Source organism: Marmota monax, unplaced genomic scaffold, assembly GCF_021218885.2.
Source record: "Marmota monax isolate L192 unplaced genomic scaffold, Marmota_monax_Labrador192_F-V1.1 WCK01_AAM20220418_F8-fsc00009, whole genome shotgun sequence".
In the NCBI taxonomy this organism is placed as follows: domain Eukaryota; kingdom Metazoa; phylum Chordata; class Mammalia; order Rodentia; family Sciuridae; genus Marmota; species Marmota monax.
This window is the reverse complement of record NW_026694710.1, coordinates 18702389-18719963: the sequence shown is the minus strand read 5'-3', so window position 1 is coordinate 18719963 and position 17575 is coordinate 18702389. Positions and strand designations below refer to the sequence as shown.

Below are 17575 nucleotides of genomic sequence, written 5' to 3'. Positions count from 1 at the left end.
GACCTCCTTGCCCTTATTCCTTCATTCTTTCTCCTCTCTCTCTCTCTCTCCCTCTCCCCAGTAGCCAAAGTAAGCTAATAACAATAAGGTCCTGTTACTGCTCTGCTCATTTCCTTCAGTGATTCTCACTCAGCTCAACACCCAAGCCTAACCATTTAGGATGCCCCCACCCCAGTTTGGCTCCCCTTCCTCTGTGACCTGATAGTGTGGTATCCTGGTACCCCTTTACAGTGTGTGTGTGTGTGTGTGTGTGTGTGTGTGTGTGTGTGAGAGAGAGAGAGAGAGAGAGAGAGAGAGAGAGAGAGAGATGTTCTTGGCCACTCTGAGAGTCTGTCAAAGTCCCGTTTGAAGCCCCTTGCCCTGTGCCATACCACAATGATGTCTGAGCACCCAGTCTGGTCCAGGCAGATAGTCCCCAAGCCTGGGAGTCAGCTAAAGCATGGCAAAGAGGAATCCCAAGGCCCAAGGAACTCAGGAGACATATGCCAGAATGAGGGCTCCCGAATTTTCAGCTAATCTAAAATGAGAACATGAATGAGGCTAGAAGAAAAAAACCTGGGATGGGGCTGGGGTTGTGGCTCGGCGACAGAGCGCCTGCCTAGCACGTGGGAGGCCCTGGGTTCCATCCTCAGCACCACGTAAAAGTAAATAAACAAAACAAAATATTGTGTCCATTGACAACTAAAAATATATATAAAAAGAGAAAGAACCTGGGAGAACTAGAAAAAAAGAAAGTCACCAGAGAAGTCCCCCCAGAGCTACTCAGCAAATGTGAATTATCAGCAGTGCTGGTGTCCCTACCTCAGGGAGAGCCTGATTATTCTCCGCCTGTTTTGACTTCCTTTTATGTAAAGACATAAGTGACACTAGTCTATTTTATGAAAATCAGGAGAAAGAAAAAAGAAAATAATCACCCAGGTTCTTATACCCCAGGGGCAGCCACCCTTCACCTTTCGTGCCCCCCCCTGCTCTGCCTTCTTCCTGCCTGAAGGTCGCGGAGAGCCCTGTGTTCCCGGAGTTCTGACCGTGGTGTGCAGAGCATGCTGGGTTGCTGCTCTGACTCTCCACCCAGTTAGCTGTCCTCCCGAGCCCTTGGCATCTGGCCTCTCTGTTCCTCTCTGGCCTTTGCTACTGAAGTGAAGCTGCCTTCTGTCCCACAAATACCCATCTCCATATTTACATTCCGTCCCTGGAATTTTTCAAGGGGGGCAGATGATCTTTTTGGTGGGGTTGAGCAACAGGAAAGGCAGAAGTGAGATCATTCAGGCCAGTGGTCACCCAGCCCTCCCCACCGCCACTGCTCCCCAAGAGTATTTCTAGCGGGGGGCACCATTGCCCCCCCCCTAGAAATACAAGCTTCCCGCTGCATATTTTTAAATTGCCATAGATTTTTATCATACTTTTAAATAGTTGCCAAACATTTAATCTGTGGCCTATTGTAAATGTTTATTTTAAAAATAAAACTATTTATCCATTTTGTTTCCCAAAGGAATCTATTATCACAGTGGTTTGATAACCACTCTCAGCTAAATCAGAAATAATACACTCTTTTGTAGCCATTGGAAATTTCATACCATCCCTTTCTTCTCAAATACCTTCATTCCACTTCCCTGCCAGATTTTATGTATGTTTGTGCTCGAGAATCTTCTATTGTCCATCCTGCTAACAAACTAAATTTTTGATTGAGCCATATGAGTTATTAATAAAACAAAATTGATGAACCCATAGAGACACCGTAAAACTCAGAGTGAGCTAAAAAAAAAAAAAAAAAAAAAAAATTAAGGTCCTGTTACGCCTCTGCTCATTTCCTTCATTTAATGTCATTTAATGTCAGTAAATAATTGTTAATGACAGGGATTTAAGTCAATAAAAACTTTGAGAGGTATATTCTTTATCTAGAGCAGAAGGTGGAAAAAAGAGTCATCTCACCATGCTTACCTACTCTACAACCCATGTGACTCGGATAATACCAATCAACAACCCCGGATACCCTTCATCTAATTCCACAGTGAGTCCTTGTGAAGTCCTTGTGTACTCCGAGGTACACAGCAGCTCTGGTGTAGGCAGCGAGAGCCACAGAGAGACAGCTTAGCTAGAAGTAGAGAGATTTCTGCAAAAATAAGGGCAGGTAGAGCATTCCAGAATGATAGAGCAGGAACCTTAGAGAACCCACATCCTCAAACAGAACATCGGGAAACCTGTCAAAATACACTTACTTTAATTTTTAGTTGTTGATAGACCTTTATTTTATTTATGTATTTATATGTGGTGCTGAGACTCAAACACAGTATCTCACATATGCCAGGCAAGTGCGCTACTGCTGAGCCACAGTCTCAGCCCCAAACTTACTTCATTTTATTTTAAAAAATTATCCAAAGGTTTGCAACAGTCCAAGGAGTTCCACCCCCATAAGCAGAGAAAACCATAAGCAGAGCAGTTGCTGAGATGGCATTGCCAGATGGGGGTCTAACAAGATTATGGTGAAAAATCTTAAAGTGAAAAACCAGGGAAGAAGCTGTCCACTGGTGGCTTTGAAAAGTCCCAACATTATTCCTGCACATCCAGGTAGGGCCTGAGATGTCCCGAGGCTCTTATCCCTGGGTGACATCAAAGCTCTGAACAACCCATATGGGAGAAAATATTTTCAAGTCAAATATCTGCTAAGGAAGTAATATCTAGAGCGTACAAAGCCAATAACCCCACGTTAAAATAGGCTGAAGACTTAAGTAGGCCTTCTCCAAGAAGGATGCATAATTGACGGACATGCTTATGAAAGATGCTCAGCATCATTAGCCATTAGGAAATGGAAATCAAAACTGCACTTAGCTATCAATGCACCCCAGTAAGATGGCTGTAATTAAAAAAAAAAAAAAGACAGATAATAATAAGTAGTGGCAAGAATGTGCCTAAGTCGGAACTCTTGCGCATTGCTGATAGAAATGCAAAATGCTTCAGCCACTAAAACTACATTTGAGTAGTTCCTAAGAAAGTTTAAAATAGAGTTAGAATTAGCATATGACTCAATAATTCAGCAACTAGGTCTGTATCCAAAAGAATTGAAAACATATGTATGTCCACACACTTACTCATACACAAATGTTCAGAGCAACAACGTTCATAATAGTCAAAGAGTGGAAACAACCCAAATTCTGTCATCTGATGAACAAAGAAATAAAAACTACTGAAATGCCTATTTTTAAAGCATGAGTTTTGTGGTATATGACTTACCTCTCAATAAAGCTGTTCTTAAAGAATAAAGTAGTGGTGTGGGCATCAAAATTCTGGACCATGTTATTTGGGGACATAAGATGAGAGAAATAGGAAATTATTTCAGTTTTATGCAATTCCTGGTTTTTTTAGGAGCATGATGTGGTTTGTGAGGAGCTAGGCCTACCAGAAGTGGTTAAGAGAAAAGTGGAAATTGTCCACCATTTTCTTAAGCCTGTAAGGAGAAAGAAAGGGGTGCCGTGAGGGAAAAGCAGGTGGGGTACCTAGATCCAGCAGCCACGTGCCAATGTGAGGGTGAGGTCGCCTTGGCTGATGGATTTGCTGGGAAGCGAGTGCAGACCTGCCCACCCTTAGTCCCTCACTGCCTCCGGAGGAATGTGTCACTTTGTCCAGGAAATCTGTATGTCCAACTACATAGACCCTGCGGATATATTTTAATGGAATGTCCTGAAATTCTCGAAAAGCCCTAAGTTTTTGCATAGCCCCAACGAAGCTTTATTTAGAAATGCTTCATCCCACTCACTGGGCGTTTGGGAGTGCGGAAACTTTTTCCATGCCAGATTCCCCTTGCTGTGTCAGAGGGCCATTTCCTGGATGAGCCTCCTCATGTGTATGTGAAATCCCACTCTCCTGCAGCCTGGCAAGGCCACTCTCTCTGCACCAGAGCCAGAGCCATATCAGTCTAGCATCACGTGGCTGCTTCGTAATGAAGTGGAGTCACTGATAATAAAGTAGGGACCAAATATCTCATGAGGACTGTCTTAAAGCTGTTTAAAGAAACCGCTTGCCATATTCTAGCAAGATAAAAATAAAACACTTAACCCCATTCGTTATTGTGTCCAAGGGAGTGAGCTCATGCTGCGGGTGCCTTGTTAGCGGTGCTGTCCTAAACAAGCTGCCCTGATCATCATCTGGTTTCAGCCAAATGAGGAGTATGTTTGTTTTGTTTGAAATGCCTTTTTAAGTGCAAGGCCCCCCACACCCTCACTGCTGCCCTGGGTGTTCTTCCTCGACTGGTCTGTCACTACAGCGTACCGGCTACAAAATCCTCCAGCATGGTCCTTGCCCAAAAGCCGGTCGCAAGCTAGCTGGGAGATGACAGGTCACTCCGTGGTTGTACAGACCAGATTTGGAAATCCTTACATCCTCTAAATGTCTTTTGCTGTAAAAAAAAAAAAAAATAGATCAGTTTTTAAAACCAGTGGTTATCAAGGGATACTGGGAGGGAGAAGCACCGAGGAATTCGAGGGCAGTGAGCCTGCTCTGTATGCTACTGTGACAGTGGATATGTGACACTGTGCACCTGTGCAGACCCACAGACGTACACCTCCAAGAGTGAACCCTGAGGTAAATGATGGTCTAGAGGTGATAACGATGTGCCCAGGTAGATGCGTCAGTTGTGGGAAGGAGTTCTGGAAAATCTCCTTGCCTTCCTCTCATTTTGCTGTGAACCTAAACTGCTCTACAAAAATAAAGTATATGAAAATAAATAAATATCATCCTTACCAAAAAATATCAGGCAAGAACTTTTTTTTATTCTTTCAAATTTTTAAAGATTTAAAAAAAAAAAAAAATACTATTATTCAGAAGTGATAGTGTTTAATAAAATATCTTGTCTCTATTTAAAAAAAAAAATCAGAAGGGCTGCAGATGTGGCTCTGGTAGAGCACTTGCCTAGCATGAGCGAGGCCCGGGGCTCTGTACCCAGCACCACACACACACACACAAAAAAAAAAGAATCAGAAAAGTATTCTGTGAACCAGGTACAAGTAATAACTGTTTTGATTGAACTGTAAAAACTCAATATTTTCATCTCCTTTAAAGGTCAGTAAATAAGCAAGATGATTTTATGTGTTCAAAGAAATTTATTATTAATTTTTGGCAAGGACCTCTCTCCCCCTGAGAGGGGGAGTTGGGGTAGGTGGCCAGCCAGAGAGCACTGGCAACCTCCAGAGGCAACCAGGGCCCTGGTTACCCACCCAGCACCCCACACGCTCAGTGACACTTGGGATGCGCCTCCCCTCTGTGACCAGGACCTTAGAACCTGGAAGGAAACAGGTGTCAATCAAATAGCCACAGAGATACATAAATTCAAATATGACAGATGCAACAAAGGAAACGCCTCAGGACATGGGGGCCGTGTCACAGGTTGTCATCTGATGTGGTCAACACAAGTTTAAAATGGAAAAATGTCTTTCTAAAACTGATTTTAAAAAGAATGCCAAAGGCCATTTAGTGAGCTGATCAAGATTCTTCTCGAGAACCTTGAACCTCAACATACACAGGCAGGATCGTAATTGTCACCATGAATGTTTCATGCTTCCATGAAGACATTGAGTAAGTGTGGTTGGGGACGAGATAGGCATACTCTGTGTGTCTTTCTGTCACAAAAGGAAGACAGCACAACAGAACCCGAGTGGCCCTGCTGCACAAATAGGCTTCGAAGCCCCACAAGGGTGTGTGCAGAAAGCAGGAGCCAGGAATGGCAGAGTGTTGTTTCTGCCGCTCGTCACATCCTTTTCTCTGCCTCTTGTCCTTAAGCTCTTCTGTCTTCAGCCACCAGCCTGCCTCCTGTGACAGTGTGGTCGATGTCAGAGCCTCTCTCTTGCAGCATCTCTCCCTCTCAGCATCTTCTCAAACCTTCAGCTCTCTGTGGTCAAAATGCTCCCAAGTCTTTACCTTTGGGCCTGGCCCTGTCCCAGCACTCAGTGTCCTGGACAAGCACCCCTGACCCATCCTGGCTCTAAGCAAACTCACTAAGCTCTAAGGCCCAGCGGCCTTCCCCCTCAGGAGCCTCACCCTCCTGACAGCCTCAGGTGGACCTGCAACACCTTCTCCTTCTTTCTCTAGACCAGGGCCTTCCGACCTGAGTGTGTTTAGATCCCCTAGACAGTGCTCTGGATTCTGACTCAGTAGGCTTCATATATCTAAGAAGTTCCAAATGATGCCCATCGCTGCTGCCACCACCAAGGACTGTTCATTGCCTCCCACCTGTCCATCACTGTGAGGTCACACTGATTCCCAAGGACCCCCTTTCCCTATTAACTTACACCCAGACGGTATAGTGGGGGGTCCGCAATGCCTTGCCCACTCCGACCCAACCATCCTGTACCTACACCCAGGTACAGCTTTTAAGAACACTGCAACACTGACTTCCTCCTCCCTTCACTTTCTTCAAGGCCTCTGCCTTCTTGGAGAACACAGTCAAGATTCCCCAGAGGCCCCCCATTACATAACCCCAGACTCCTGCCATCACTTCTTTCTCTTCCAACAGTGACTCTGCTTCACCAGACTGACATTCCTTTTACCAAAGACTCCATTTTATTTCCACTGCTTTTGTAATGGCGTAGAGTATCAGGGAACAGAGAGCTGGGACCTGATCCCAAGCCTTCCGCCACCTAGGTGAGCCATGGTGGAGCTGTGCATCTATTCACGGGGCCTTGGAGTCTTCATCTTCACCATACCTGGTGATGGCAACACCTAAGTCCTCTCTATCTGGATTATCAGAGTGCCATGAAGATTGAGGAAAACATACATTTGACACAATAGCTGCCCACTGGTCCAAGATGTTTACAATAATATGTGCAAAATATTGTCTCTGTGATGCAGCCCAGGGCTGTGGCCTAATCCTGTAGAAAAGTTTCTCTGGTCAAAGTTAAAACATAAAACCCAAACTCATTGGCCATCCATTTGAGAAGACTGTTCTCAAATCAGCAAATGGTAATTGAGTTGGTAAGTGTTGGAAAGTCACATGTCATTCATTTTATTCTTAGTTAACTCAAGGCGACAGGCCCTGGCAGACCCAGGTTCTCGTCGTCAGTCTCAAGAAGCCAAGATGTACACTTACCGTGTCAAAAGAAGGGTTGTCAGCATTTTCTCATGTTTGCTTATGAAAAGGTCTGAACTGGCAAAATAAAATTGCATTCTCTCCCTTTTTAAATTTAATTTTCTCTTTAGGAAAAAAAAAAAAGACTTAAAATAATTTTCCTTTATTTTCAAAGGCTTGCCTCCAATTCCATCAGCTTCCAGAACGGGCTTTGCAGAGTTCTCCATGAGGGAACGCATGAGGGAGAAACTGCAAGCTGCGAGGGTGAGCAATTGCATGAATATTCTCCTCCCTGCCCATTGCCATTTTGCAGGGTGTGTCCTGCCTGCTTTGGGTGCTCCCAACCATGCAGATCCCAATACCATTCCATTTATTTTTCAAATTCTAAATGTTAATGTAGGATTTTCCATTGGCACTGATGAAGATTATGCATGACAATTGATGTCATTTTTCCAACCAGTCTCCCCTGCTCTAATCTCTTGAAGGCATATTACACGAGCTTATTGCTGGTTGTTCTCTAGTGAGATGGTGACTGAGGTTTTCATTCCTCATGACATGTAGCAGTAATTTTCTGTTTTAACTTTTAGTCCAAAGCAGAAAGTGCGTTGCTGCAGGAAATTCCCACCCCACGACCCAGGCGCTTACGAAGTCCCAAGGAGAGAGAATCGGAGACTGAATTTGGCACAGAGGTGAGAAGTGGACCATCTTACTTTGACATGTATCTTCTCTACTCTCTGGATCCATTTTCACTTCTGTAAAATAAGGATGATACCAGGACCTCAGGTATTGCTTTGTGGATTCATTGAGGTAATGTGTGTTCACAGAGTTTCTGATGGCTCCTGGCACATGATCTGCCCTCTCTATGTAAGTCTGCACCATCATCAGAAGCTATAGTCAGACAGAAAAAGGGAAAACCAGTTGGAATACCTTGGTCAGTAATCCAAGTTCACCAACACAAGCCACTGCTTAATCTCTTTGAATGCAAACCTCTGAGAACACATAAACATCAAGTGGAAATAATACTGAACAACCTGGCCTCCACTAGATACGACCAAAATTTCTCTACCTGTGATCTTGGTCCACTGTCCAGGTGACCTAGGATGTGATCCTTTAACACACTCTACCTCTTGCCCAGCCAGCTTCATGGGAGATGCCTGCCTGTCGTGAGTCCAATAGGCTCAGAACACAGCGAGCCACACCTGGACCTATAACAGCCTGACCTTGAGGAGTTCAGTGTGGGTGACAGGCACATTAGCAGCTACTGGAGGTACAGGGGGATTCAGTCCTCTGATGGGTGCCCTTGGAGCCCACCAAAATGGGATTGAGGAGGCAGCATTGGACTTATTTATGATCAGACATTACAGAAACTTTTCTTTATAAGCTGTTTGGAAATGATCTTCTATGCCATGGATAATTTACTGATCTATAGGATGAAATAACCCTTTTCATTTTAGGGTTTATTGAGCATAAAATTTTGTATTTTTTCAGTCTTGACCTTCAAGGATATTTGAAGTTCATAAGCATTTCATTTCTTTGGAATGATGAAATGCATCGGTGATCAGAAGAGAAGTTTTTGGAGGATTTATCCTCAATTTAGTTTGTCCTTAGCTTCTTGACTTTAATGATTCATCCGTCTATCATTTTTTTTTTCTACTCATATAGCCTGGGAAAGAGATACAAAGCATTCAACAAAAAGATGATGCCCAAAGTTATTCAAGGGTCAAGTTCCGTGAGCAAAGAATCAAGTCTAAACCCCAGGTAAGAAATCCTGTCTGTTGAAACCACCCTTGTTTATTTGTGCTTTAAAAAATATTCAATAAGAGTTGGTCGTGTGCATTCCTGATTCCTACCCCATGGAGCATGCAAGAAAAGGAAAGAGAAGAGATTCCTACTTTCAGAAGTCCTAGAATCTAGCTGGAGAGATTCAAAACTGCCTCATTTGGGGAAGGGGGGTGCATGGAAGGCAGGAAATATCAGTGATAAGACAATTTGTTCAGTCTGAAGTTACACCACCTTTCATTATGGGGAAGAGAAGAGAGTACTAACAAAAGAGCCAAAACCAAAAAAAGGTCATTTTTTTTTTAAGTTAACAAATTCTATATTTCTCATAATTAAGCGAAATTATCTCAGCATTGGCCTGTAGATCAATGAATCCAATTTTTGGTTCATTAATCATCTTTTCTAAAGCTTTTACTGCTGTAAATACTATATTTATGTGCTTACCGGGACGTAAATAATTGCTGGCTCTTTAGAAAGTAACTAATTAGAGTTACTTACTTAAAAAAGGCTTCCAATTGCCTGTTGCACTTGTTAAAATTCATTACCAGTCATCTAGAACTTTCCACAGAGACAACAGTTAGGAGGCCTAAATGTGCCCGAGAGCATTAGCATCAAGCTGGCTGTCAGCTAATTGTGTGGAACTTGTTTGGTACAAAGTGTCTGAAGTTGCTCTTGCTCCCTGCTTTCCTTAGGCGCCCCCAGGTTTCCCTTCTGCAGAAGAGGCCTATAACTTCTTTACTTTCAACTTTGATCCTGAGCCAGAGGAATCAGAGGAAAAAACAAAAATGAAAGCCAGAGATGGAACTAGTCAAGAGGAGGCGGCAGGGGAGGAAGAGGAGCCACCTGTCCAGGGAGGAAGCAAAACGGTATTGAACATGATGGCCACGAGGAGGGGAAAGACTGCCGGGACAGACGAGGACAGGGATGGCCTAGTGAGGAGGAAAGTGGCCAGGCACCTGCCAGGGCCAGGTGGGAGAACTCACCTGTGGCCCAGTCAAGCTGTAGGTCTGCTGCTTAGTGAGTGGAGTTAGCTTCCCATGGCCTTTGCAGCTCTTGGGTGCACCCCACAATTTGAGTAGTGCGGGCCTTTGTTAACTCTTTCCCTCTTTCTCGTGTAGGGAAAAAAAATGAGATAACATGGTTTACAGATTTCTCTTGCTAGACTCTGCACAGCGATTAGCATGCATTTCACATGCAAACTGCTGGTGAAAAGCAAAGGAAGCCACACTTCCTCTCCCCACAACCTTACCAGTGAGCAGCTTTGTGTGTCCAATACCAGAACCAAGCTACAACCCAGATTCCATCATTATGATGGGTATTTGTGAGACAAAAAGAAAACATACCACTTAAAAAGGGACAAGGTCGAGCTGGGGTTGTGGCTCAGTGGGAGAGTGCTTTCCTCAAATGTATGAGGTTCTGGGTTCAATCCTCAGTACCGCATGAAAATAACTAAACAAATAAAGGTATTGTGTCCATCTACAACTAAAATATATATACATATATATGTGGACAAGGTCTTTTTTAAATTTAGTTTTTAACTGATAACATATAAGAATTGTATATATTAATGGGATCCCATTGGGCAAAGGTCTTAACTAAAACTTTCTCCATAGGAGATATACAGATGACCAATAGATAGGTGAAAAGATGTTTGACAACACTAAGCATTAGGAAAATGCAAACTAAAACTAAAACTAAAACCACTTGGTGCCCATCAGAGTGGCTGTTATTAAAAATATACAGGAATGAGTTTGAGTGAGGATGTGGAGAAACTGGACTCTTGGAGCCTGCTGGGGGCATAGAGGATAGTACAGCTATTATAAGCAGTATGTGACTCTTCAAATTTTAAACACAATTACCATATGATCTATGAGTTCTACTCTGAGGATATACCACAAAATTTTGAAAACGGGGACTTGAATAGAGATTTGGACACCAGTGTTCATAAAAGCCAAAAAGAGGAAGCAGCCCGAGTGCTCACTGACAGATAACCGGATGAGCCAATCGTGGCACAGAAATGCAATAGAAAGCCATTCAGCCTCCAGAAGGAAAGAGATTCTGACATCTGCTGCCACACAGATGTCCCTTAAAGACATTATGCTAAATGAAAGGAGACATTCAGAGGGTGATGAATATTGTGTGATTCACTTCCATGAGATAACTAAAGTAATCAAAATCATAGAGACAGAAGCTAAAATAGTGGTTTCCATTGGTCTGGGGGAAGAAAGGAATGGGAGCTATTGTTTAATGAGTATAGTTTCAGATTTCTGGAGATGGGTAGTGGGGTTGGTAGCACAACAATGTGAATGTGCTCAATGCTGCCGAGTTGTACCCTTAAAATCATTGAGATGGTAAATTTTATATCACATATATTTTGCCACATTCAAAATTGAAAATGGAAAACAGCCAAACGTGCCAAAATTTGCATAGTTGGCTTATTTCTGTGCTTCACTTATAATCTTCTCCCTCAAAGCATGCTTCCCAGAAATGTATTTTCCTAGCTAGGTCTATGAAAGCTTAGGAACATTTCACTTTATTCTATAGTATTCATTTAACAAGTCAATATTCAGGTCACTCTGGCTTGGAATCTCTCATGATTGCAGCCAGATGGTCGAGGCTGCAGACATTTGGAGGTGGCTGGGACTGGAGGATCTGTCTGCAAGGTGGCTTATGCATCTCTCCTTGGGGACCACCCCATAAAATTGCTTGAGTTCTCATGACCTGAGAGATGGCTTCCCCCAAAACAAGTGATCCAAGAGAGAGACTCAGAGGAAGCCATAGTGCCTTGGGGGACCCAGTCTCAGAAGTTCTATGCTGTCACTTCCACCACACTCTACTCCTTAGAGGCAAGTTCTGAAGGACAGTGTGGAAGTCCCCAAGGTTTAAAAGGTATTTTTCAAACATGGATGCCAGGTTTGCATTTTTAGAATAAGAGGAGAAATAGAAAGGATATAGGTGAAGAAAGAGAAGAAGGAGAAAAAGTTTGAAAAATAAACGAAATTTGCATACTTCAGTTAATACAGTCCCTGGGCTTAGAAATTGTACATGCCTGATTTTCTCTTGTCCTCATGAAGTCCTAAGATGTAAATTCTGTTAACATCCCCCACGTTAAGGCTGATAAAACTGAGGATCAGAAAGTTAAATAAGTTCCCCAGTCCCCCAGGCAGCAGGAGGAGAAGCTGGGCTTCAGAGCCAAGCCATCCAAGCATAGCCTGTGACCCCAGCCCTAGGTCCATGCTGGCTGGAAGGTTAAATGCCACATGACTTATGTGGCCAAGTTCTTTACATAAACATCAAAAGGGAGGTCAGCTTTATCGGGATTTTTGACTCTTCTGAGTCAGCACTCTCTGATTTTGACATATATATATACATATATTAGTGAAAAAGAATCAGCAAAAACCCACTTGTTAAATATGAAAGGTCAACAATTCTGTGCTTTCATGAAACGCAAGAAAAGGTAAAGGTAATTTTGTTGCAAGACCTGTTAAGTTTGATAAGCTCAGTTATCAATAATTATTTTCCCTAAGTAAATTAAAAATCTTGGTCTGATTTTTTTCTTGTTAATTTTTAACATCTTGCAGGATGAGGAAGGGCTACTGAATGGTAAGGATGCCGAGGACTTCCTTTTGGGCTTAGATCACGTGGCCAATGATTTTGTGGCTGTCAGACCTGCAGATTATGAAAGTGTCCATGTTTGGCTGCAGAAGGAAAAAGAAATCCTCTTCATACCCAGTAGACTGACAGGTACTTCTTCTTTCCACTTTCCTGCTCAGCATGGATATCCTCTTTTTCCTTCAGGTGAAATATGGCTGATATATAAGGATGGTCTTGTTAAATATGAAAGGTTTAACCTGATTTCTAGCAGTCAAGAAAAAAATCTTAAACAAAAAAATGTAGACCATGAGAAAAAATCCACTAAAAAATAGTCATTCAGAGAATACAAAAGAAACAACAGGGAGCTGTGAGGGCCTCTTCATCAGATCAGTGGCCAGTTCTAGGGACCAAAAATATGTGATGCCCTGAGATTCAGGCTGGGTGAGGTTTCTCACCCTCGGGGGTGTGGCGGGGTTCTGGAGTTGGCAACGTCCAGTGAACCTGCATTATTACTCCAGGATTCCTTTGTAGCCTGGTCTTTTTGTTCTTTTCCTCTAAGAGTGCCGGCGGGTCCTCCTGTTTACCAGCCCTAATAGTCCACACACGAGATGACAGAACACCTAAGTCCTATAATAGATGTTCTGTCATCTCTTGTGTGGACTTATTCAAACATATAAGTCGTATATTAGAGCCACCACATTAAAAATAACTTTGGCATTTATTTTGATTGTGAGCATTGAAGGAATAACATGAGTGAAGTGCCTAGTATTGTGTCTCACACATAGTAGGTCTTCAAAAATCTAACTCCTGTCTCTGCCACTTTACTATTGTTGAGAGCAGTGGCTTCCAAAGGAGAGTTTACTCACTGCCCCCCCCCCCCACCAGGGTGTAGGAAGAGCACACCTGCTTATGTTAATTTATGGCCTCATCCTTTCTTAGATTAATTTTGGAGGCACCGCAGTGCATGTGTAATAATAAATAAGCAAACATATATAGGGTGAGCAATTAAAAATGTTTGGATGGAAATTTTGGAGACCACTAGCTAGATTCATGATGAGCTGGTATCTGGCCTGTGAACGGAGGTGAAGCATTAGCTTGCCCCGTATTTTCTGAGGAGTAGAGATGGGTTTTTCTAGGCACACTGGTGTTAGTTGGTGGATATACAGGAATGCAGTGGCCAAGTGGCCACCCAGCACCGTTGGGTATTGCTGTGGCTCAGAGTGAGATAATGACAACACAGATAACAAGTTCACAGTAACCATGAATTCTGAAGTGACATCCTGACCCATACAGGCCACCCTCTCCCAACTTCTCAGTCTCTTCTGGTCCGGTCTGCCACAACAGACCCAGTGGTCTGGTTGGAATCATTGATCTGCTTGAGTGCCTCCCCAGCACAGAGCCCCAGACCCCTCTCTGTAACCCGAAAGCTCCCCTTGCTTGCTCCCTGGTCTGCTCACTACCCCAGAATGTTCTGGAAGATTCTGATTCCCCAGCATGCCCAGTCTTAAGTGCAGTCATGCATTGCAGAACAATGGAGACACGTTCTGAGAAACGCATGCCCGGGTGAGTCTGTGACTGTGCGCACATCACAGGATGCTCTTAGGCAGACCTGCCTGCCCGCGCTGCACAGATAGGCTCTGTGTTGGAGCCTGAGGCTTCCAGGCTAGCACCCCACCACGTGTTACTGTCCTGAGAACTATAGGCAAGTGACACCTGATGGTAGGGACCTCAGTCCTGTTATGACCCTATGGGATGGCCATCACACACGCAGCGTGCCATTGATGGGACCGTCCCTGCGTGGAGCATGGCTGTAAACACTCTGCCCTCGATGGATTCGCCCTCCTGCCCCATCGCCAGTTCCTTCCTTCTCAACCTGCAGGTGCCATTGTATCTCCAGTCACCTCCAGTGAACCCCTCCCCTCCCTAAATCACTGTCACCTCTGCATTTTCTGCATCTCACATCACTCTCTGGCATGACCCTGTGTGCGCCTTAATTTCTTGATGTTGCACATGGCTCCTCTTAGGACCTAAGTGGGGTCACAGGGCAGGGCCTGGCTTACAATGTGAAGCCTGGAGAGTGCTGGGCATGAGGAGGCTCTCAGGGAGGATTTGTTTTATGAATGAAGAAAGAATGAACAAATCCATGAGGAAACGGTCACATTTACTCAATGAGACCTCCCCCACCCCACCCCCCCCACCCCCAGTGCTGGAAATCAAACCCAGGGCCTTGCAAATGCTAGGCAAGCACAGCAACTGAGCTACACCCCAGCCCTCAAAGAAGCTTCTGCGTTCACAGAGCATGCCCTCATACTTTATGTAATTCCGCCAAGAACACAGTGAAGTAAAAACTATTATCTGTTGTACAGAAGGAACAGCTTGAAGAAATGGCTGGCCTGGATTCACTGGGTTGAAGGGTACTAGAGCTAAAACATGTCCCTGGGCCCTCTGATGTGAATATTTCATGATGATTCTTCTCCGTAGGCCACACTGCAGAGTCAGGTCCTGAATTTTTTATGTGCTGTCCACACATTCATCTTTTCCTTGGTTATGCTTCTGGAAATTAATCTGGTGAATCTGCAGTTCCCAAGAACATGAATGAAATCTCTGGTGATTATTTAGATTCACCAAGCAGGGTTTGAAATGTTCAGGCTGACACTAACCTTTATTTGTGGACTCTCTAGTGCCGACCTATAAAAAGCTTCCTGAGAATATGCAGCCCAGATTCCTTGAAGACGAAGGCCTTTACATTGGGGCAAGACCAGAGGTGGCACCCACCAATCGGAACATCATGGAGAACAGACTGCTGGTGCAGGAGCCTGTGAGTGTGGGCCTGCTCTCCTGGGATCCTGGGGTACTGGACACTTCTGTGTCCAATACTGTCCTTTTCTTTTGGGTTTGTGTACTGAAGGTGATTCATTCATTTTTGTGGGGTGTGTGTGTGTGTGTGTGTGTGTTTAACTTATCTTACGAACATTTCATGATCCTCAAACAACACAACCTCTCAGCTACTCAAAACCCAGCCTCCTCCAGCCGAATCTGAGCTTTCTGCTAATCAGATGCTGGCAACCTTTCCCTGTTCACAGAATTTTTAAAGTGTCCATAGGCAGACTGTTCTCAATTTCAAGTTTGTCTTCTATAGTTGTTTCCCCATTAAATATTTAATGAACAGAACATAATTTTTTTCTCAAGTATTTAAGCTTTTTCTTAAACTTTCTCGGGGACAGGGGTAGTCAGGGAATTTTAGGGAGTGGTAGTGAAGGCTCAATTTCCAGTGGAAACAAACTCTTAAAGTCCTACTGGGGTAGGATGAAGTACGTGAAATATGAATGTCAAAACAGAATTTCCCTAAAATTGTTTATTTTGTTAACCATTTTCTATCCAAAGAGAAACGATTTTGGTCCCTCTGTCTGCTCGATCGCAGGGAAGGAGGTGGTTCGGAGATGACGGCAGAATCCTAGCTCTGCCAAGCCCCATCAGGCCGTTTCCCTCCAGGCCGCTGCTGTCAACTCAGGAGCAAAGCACCAAGGCAGAGCTGGAGACCTTGTATAGAAAGGTACCTCCCCTCTTTCCCCCTCTCTCCCCGTCCAGTCCACATGAAGATGAAACAGAAGGCCTTGCTTATTGGAGAGCTTGGGGTGCTGAATTTTTAACTTCCACTTTGATTTTTTTTTTTAATTAATTCCTAAGGAGCATGAAGAACAAACAGCAGGTAAATACCTTGTCCCTTCTAGCCCCTTCATATACAAAGAATGAGTTTCCTATCCAGGAATACTCCTTCAGCATCTTTATTTGCATATTCAGAGTAGCCACCCTAATTTCTATTTTTTGTCTTTTGACCCTCTCTTTTCTCTTCAGTTATCACACATACACTGCAGGATAATTTCCCACTCGTTATCTTTTTATGATCTAACTGGAGATTTGCTACACCTGTAAATCCTTTTTATTGTATTGTACTAGGCTCTGTACCAAACTGCCCAATTTGAGTCTTCCCTGTACTACTTCTTGGATGAGTTTGGTCCTCAATCTCTCTGTGCCTCAATTTCTTCATCTATGAAATAGACACAGAAATAATGTCTACCTCCTAGGACTACTGTGCAGATTGAATGAGATAATACACATGTATTGGTCTGTTTCATATTGCTGATAACAAAATACTTGCAGGTTAGAACTTTATAAAGAAAAGAAGTTTATTTAGCTCACAGTTCTGGGGCAGGGCATCAGTATCTGCTTGGCTCTACTGAGGGCTTTATGGTGGAAGGCATCACGGTGGCAGGAGTCAGAGAGAAAGCCCAAAACAGCTGAACTTGCTTTGTAACAATGCATCCTCTTGAGAACTAGTTCACTCCAGGAGGCTAGTATTAACCTCTTCTGAGGACAGTGCCATACCACCTAACCACCTTCCACCAGGCCCATCTCTTAAAATTTTCTCTACCATAAGAGGACCAAGCCTCCTGAATCTTTCAGGGTGGGGGGGAGGGCAGATGAACCATTTCCAAACATGGCAGCATCTGAGTACTTAAAACAGAGCTTAGTAAGGGTTGGCTGTGATCAATGGGCTTGTCCCCTCTCCTTGTTAACTATGGCTCTTGCTTTGCTGGGACCTCTTCCTTCAGAAACGCTCATTAATTTGAATTTGAAATATTTCAGCCCTGATAAAACAGTGTGAGGGGGTATAATGATCCTTCTGTGAAGTGCGGTGAGGAGCAGAGAAGACAGTTTCAGCTCAGAGAATCTGGGCAGTGGCATGCTGTCTCACTGCTCTGGGGCTCTGGGCAGGTCCCTGTCCCTCCCTGGACTTGTCACTTTAATTGAAAAGTAAGAATAATCATGATTTTCTCTGCCTCCTCGAGTCAGTGTCAGGGTTGAGATGATATATGGATGTGCCTCTTTTAAAAATCAGAAGTTTCTATAAAACGTTGTTATCAGAGACAAGTACTAATGAATGGCTACTTTGTAAAGAAATATGATCCTGGGAGCAGATTTGCAAAACAAGCACAAACCTGAGCTCAGCCCATGAGGGATTCATCATCTATTTGGTTACATGACAAAGACACATGATATAATTAGTGATCGAGACAGTAAGTAAGAACTTAGGCATGGATCAGCCTTCAGCCCATCTTTTCATTCGTCCATCCATTTCAGCATGAA

General features: G+C 43.7%; 1 protein-coding gene across 7 annotated transcripts in view; it reads left to right on the top strand.

The window, feature by feature from the left end:
- Cc2d2a (coiled-coil and C2 domain containing 2A) overlaps positions 1-17575 on the top strand; it is a 100752-nt gene that overhangs the window by 17522 nt on the left and 65655 nt on the right. For all 7 annotated transcript variants that reach the window (XM_046423741.2, XM_058572400.1, XM_058572399.1 and 4 more), the window contains 7 exons: positions 7230-7318; positions 7642-7743; positions 8717-8812; positions 9526-9699; positions 12415-12577; positions 15109-15245; positions 15849-15980. In XM_046423741.2, the coding sequence (XP_046279697.1) occupies positions 7230-7318; positions 7642-7743; positions 8717-8812; positions 9526-9699; positions 12415-12577; positions 15109-15245; positions 15849-15980 (893 nt within the window). The remainder of the gene's footprint in view (positions 1-7229; positions 7319-7641; positions 7744-8716; positions 8813-9525; positions 9700-12414; positions 12578-15108; positions 15246-15848; positions 15981-17575) is intronic.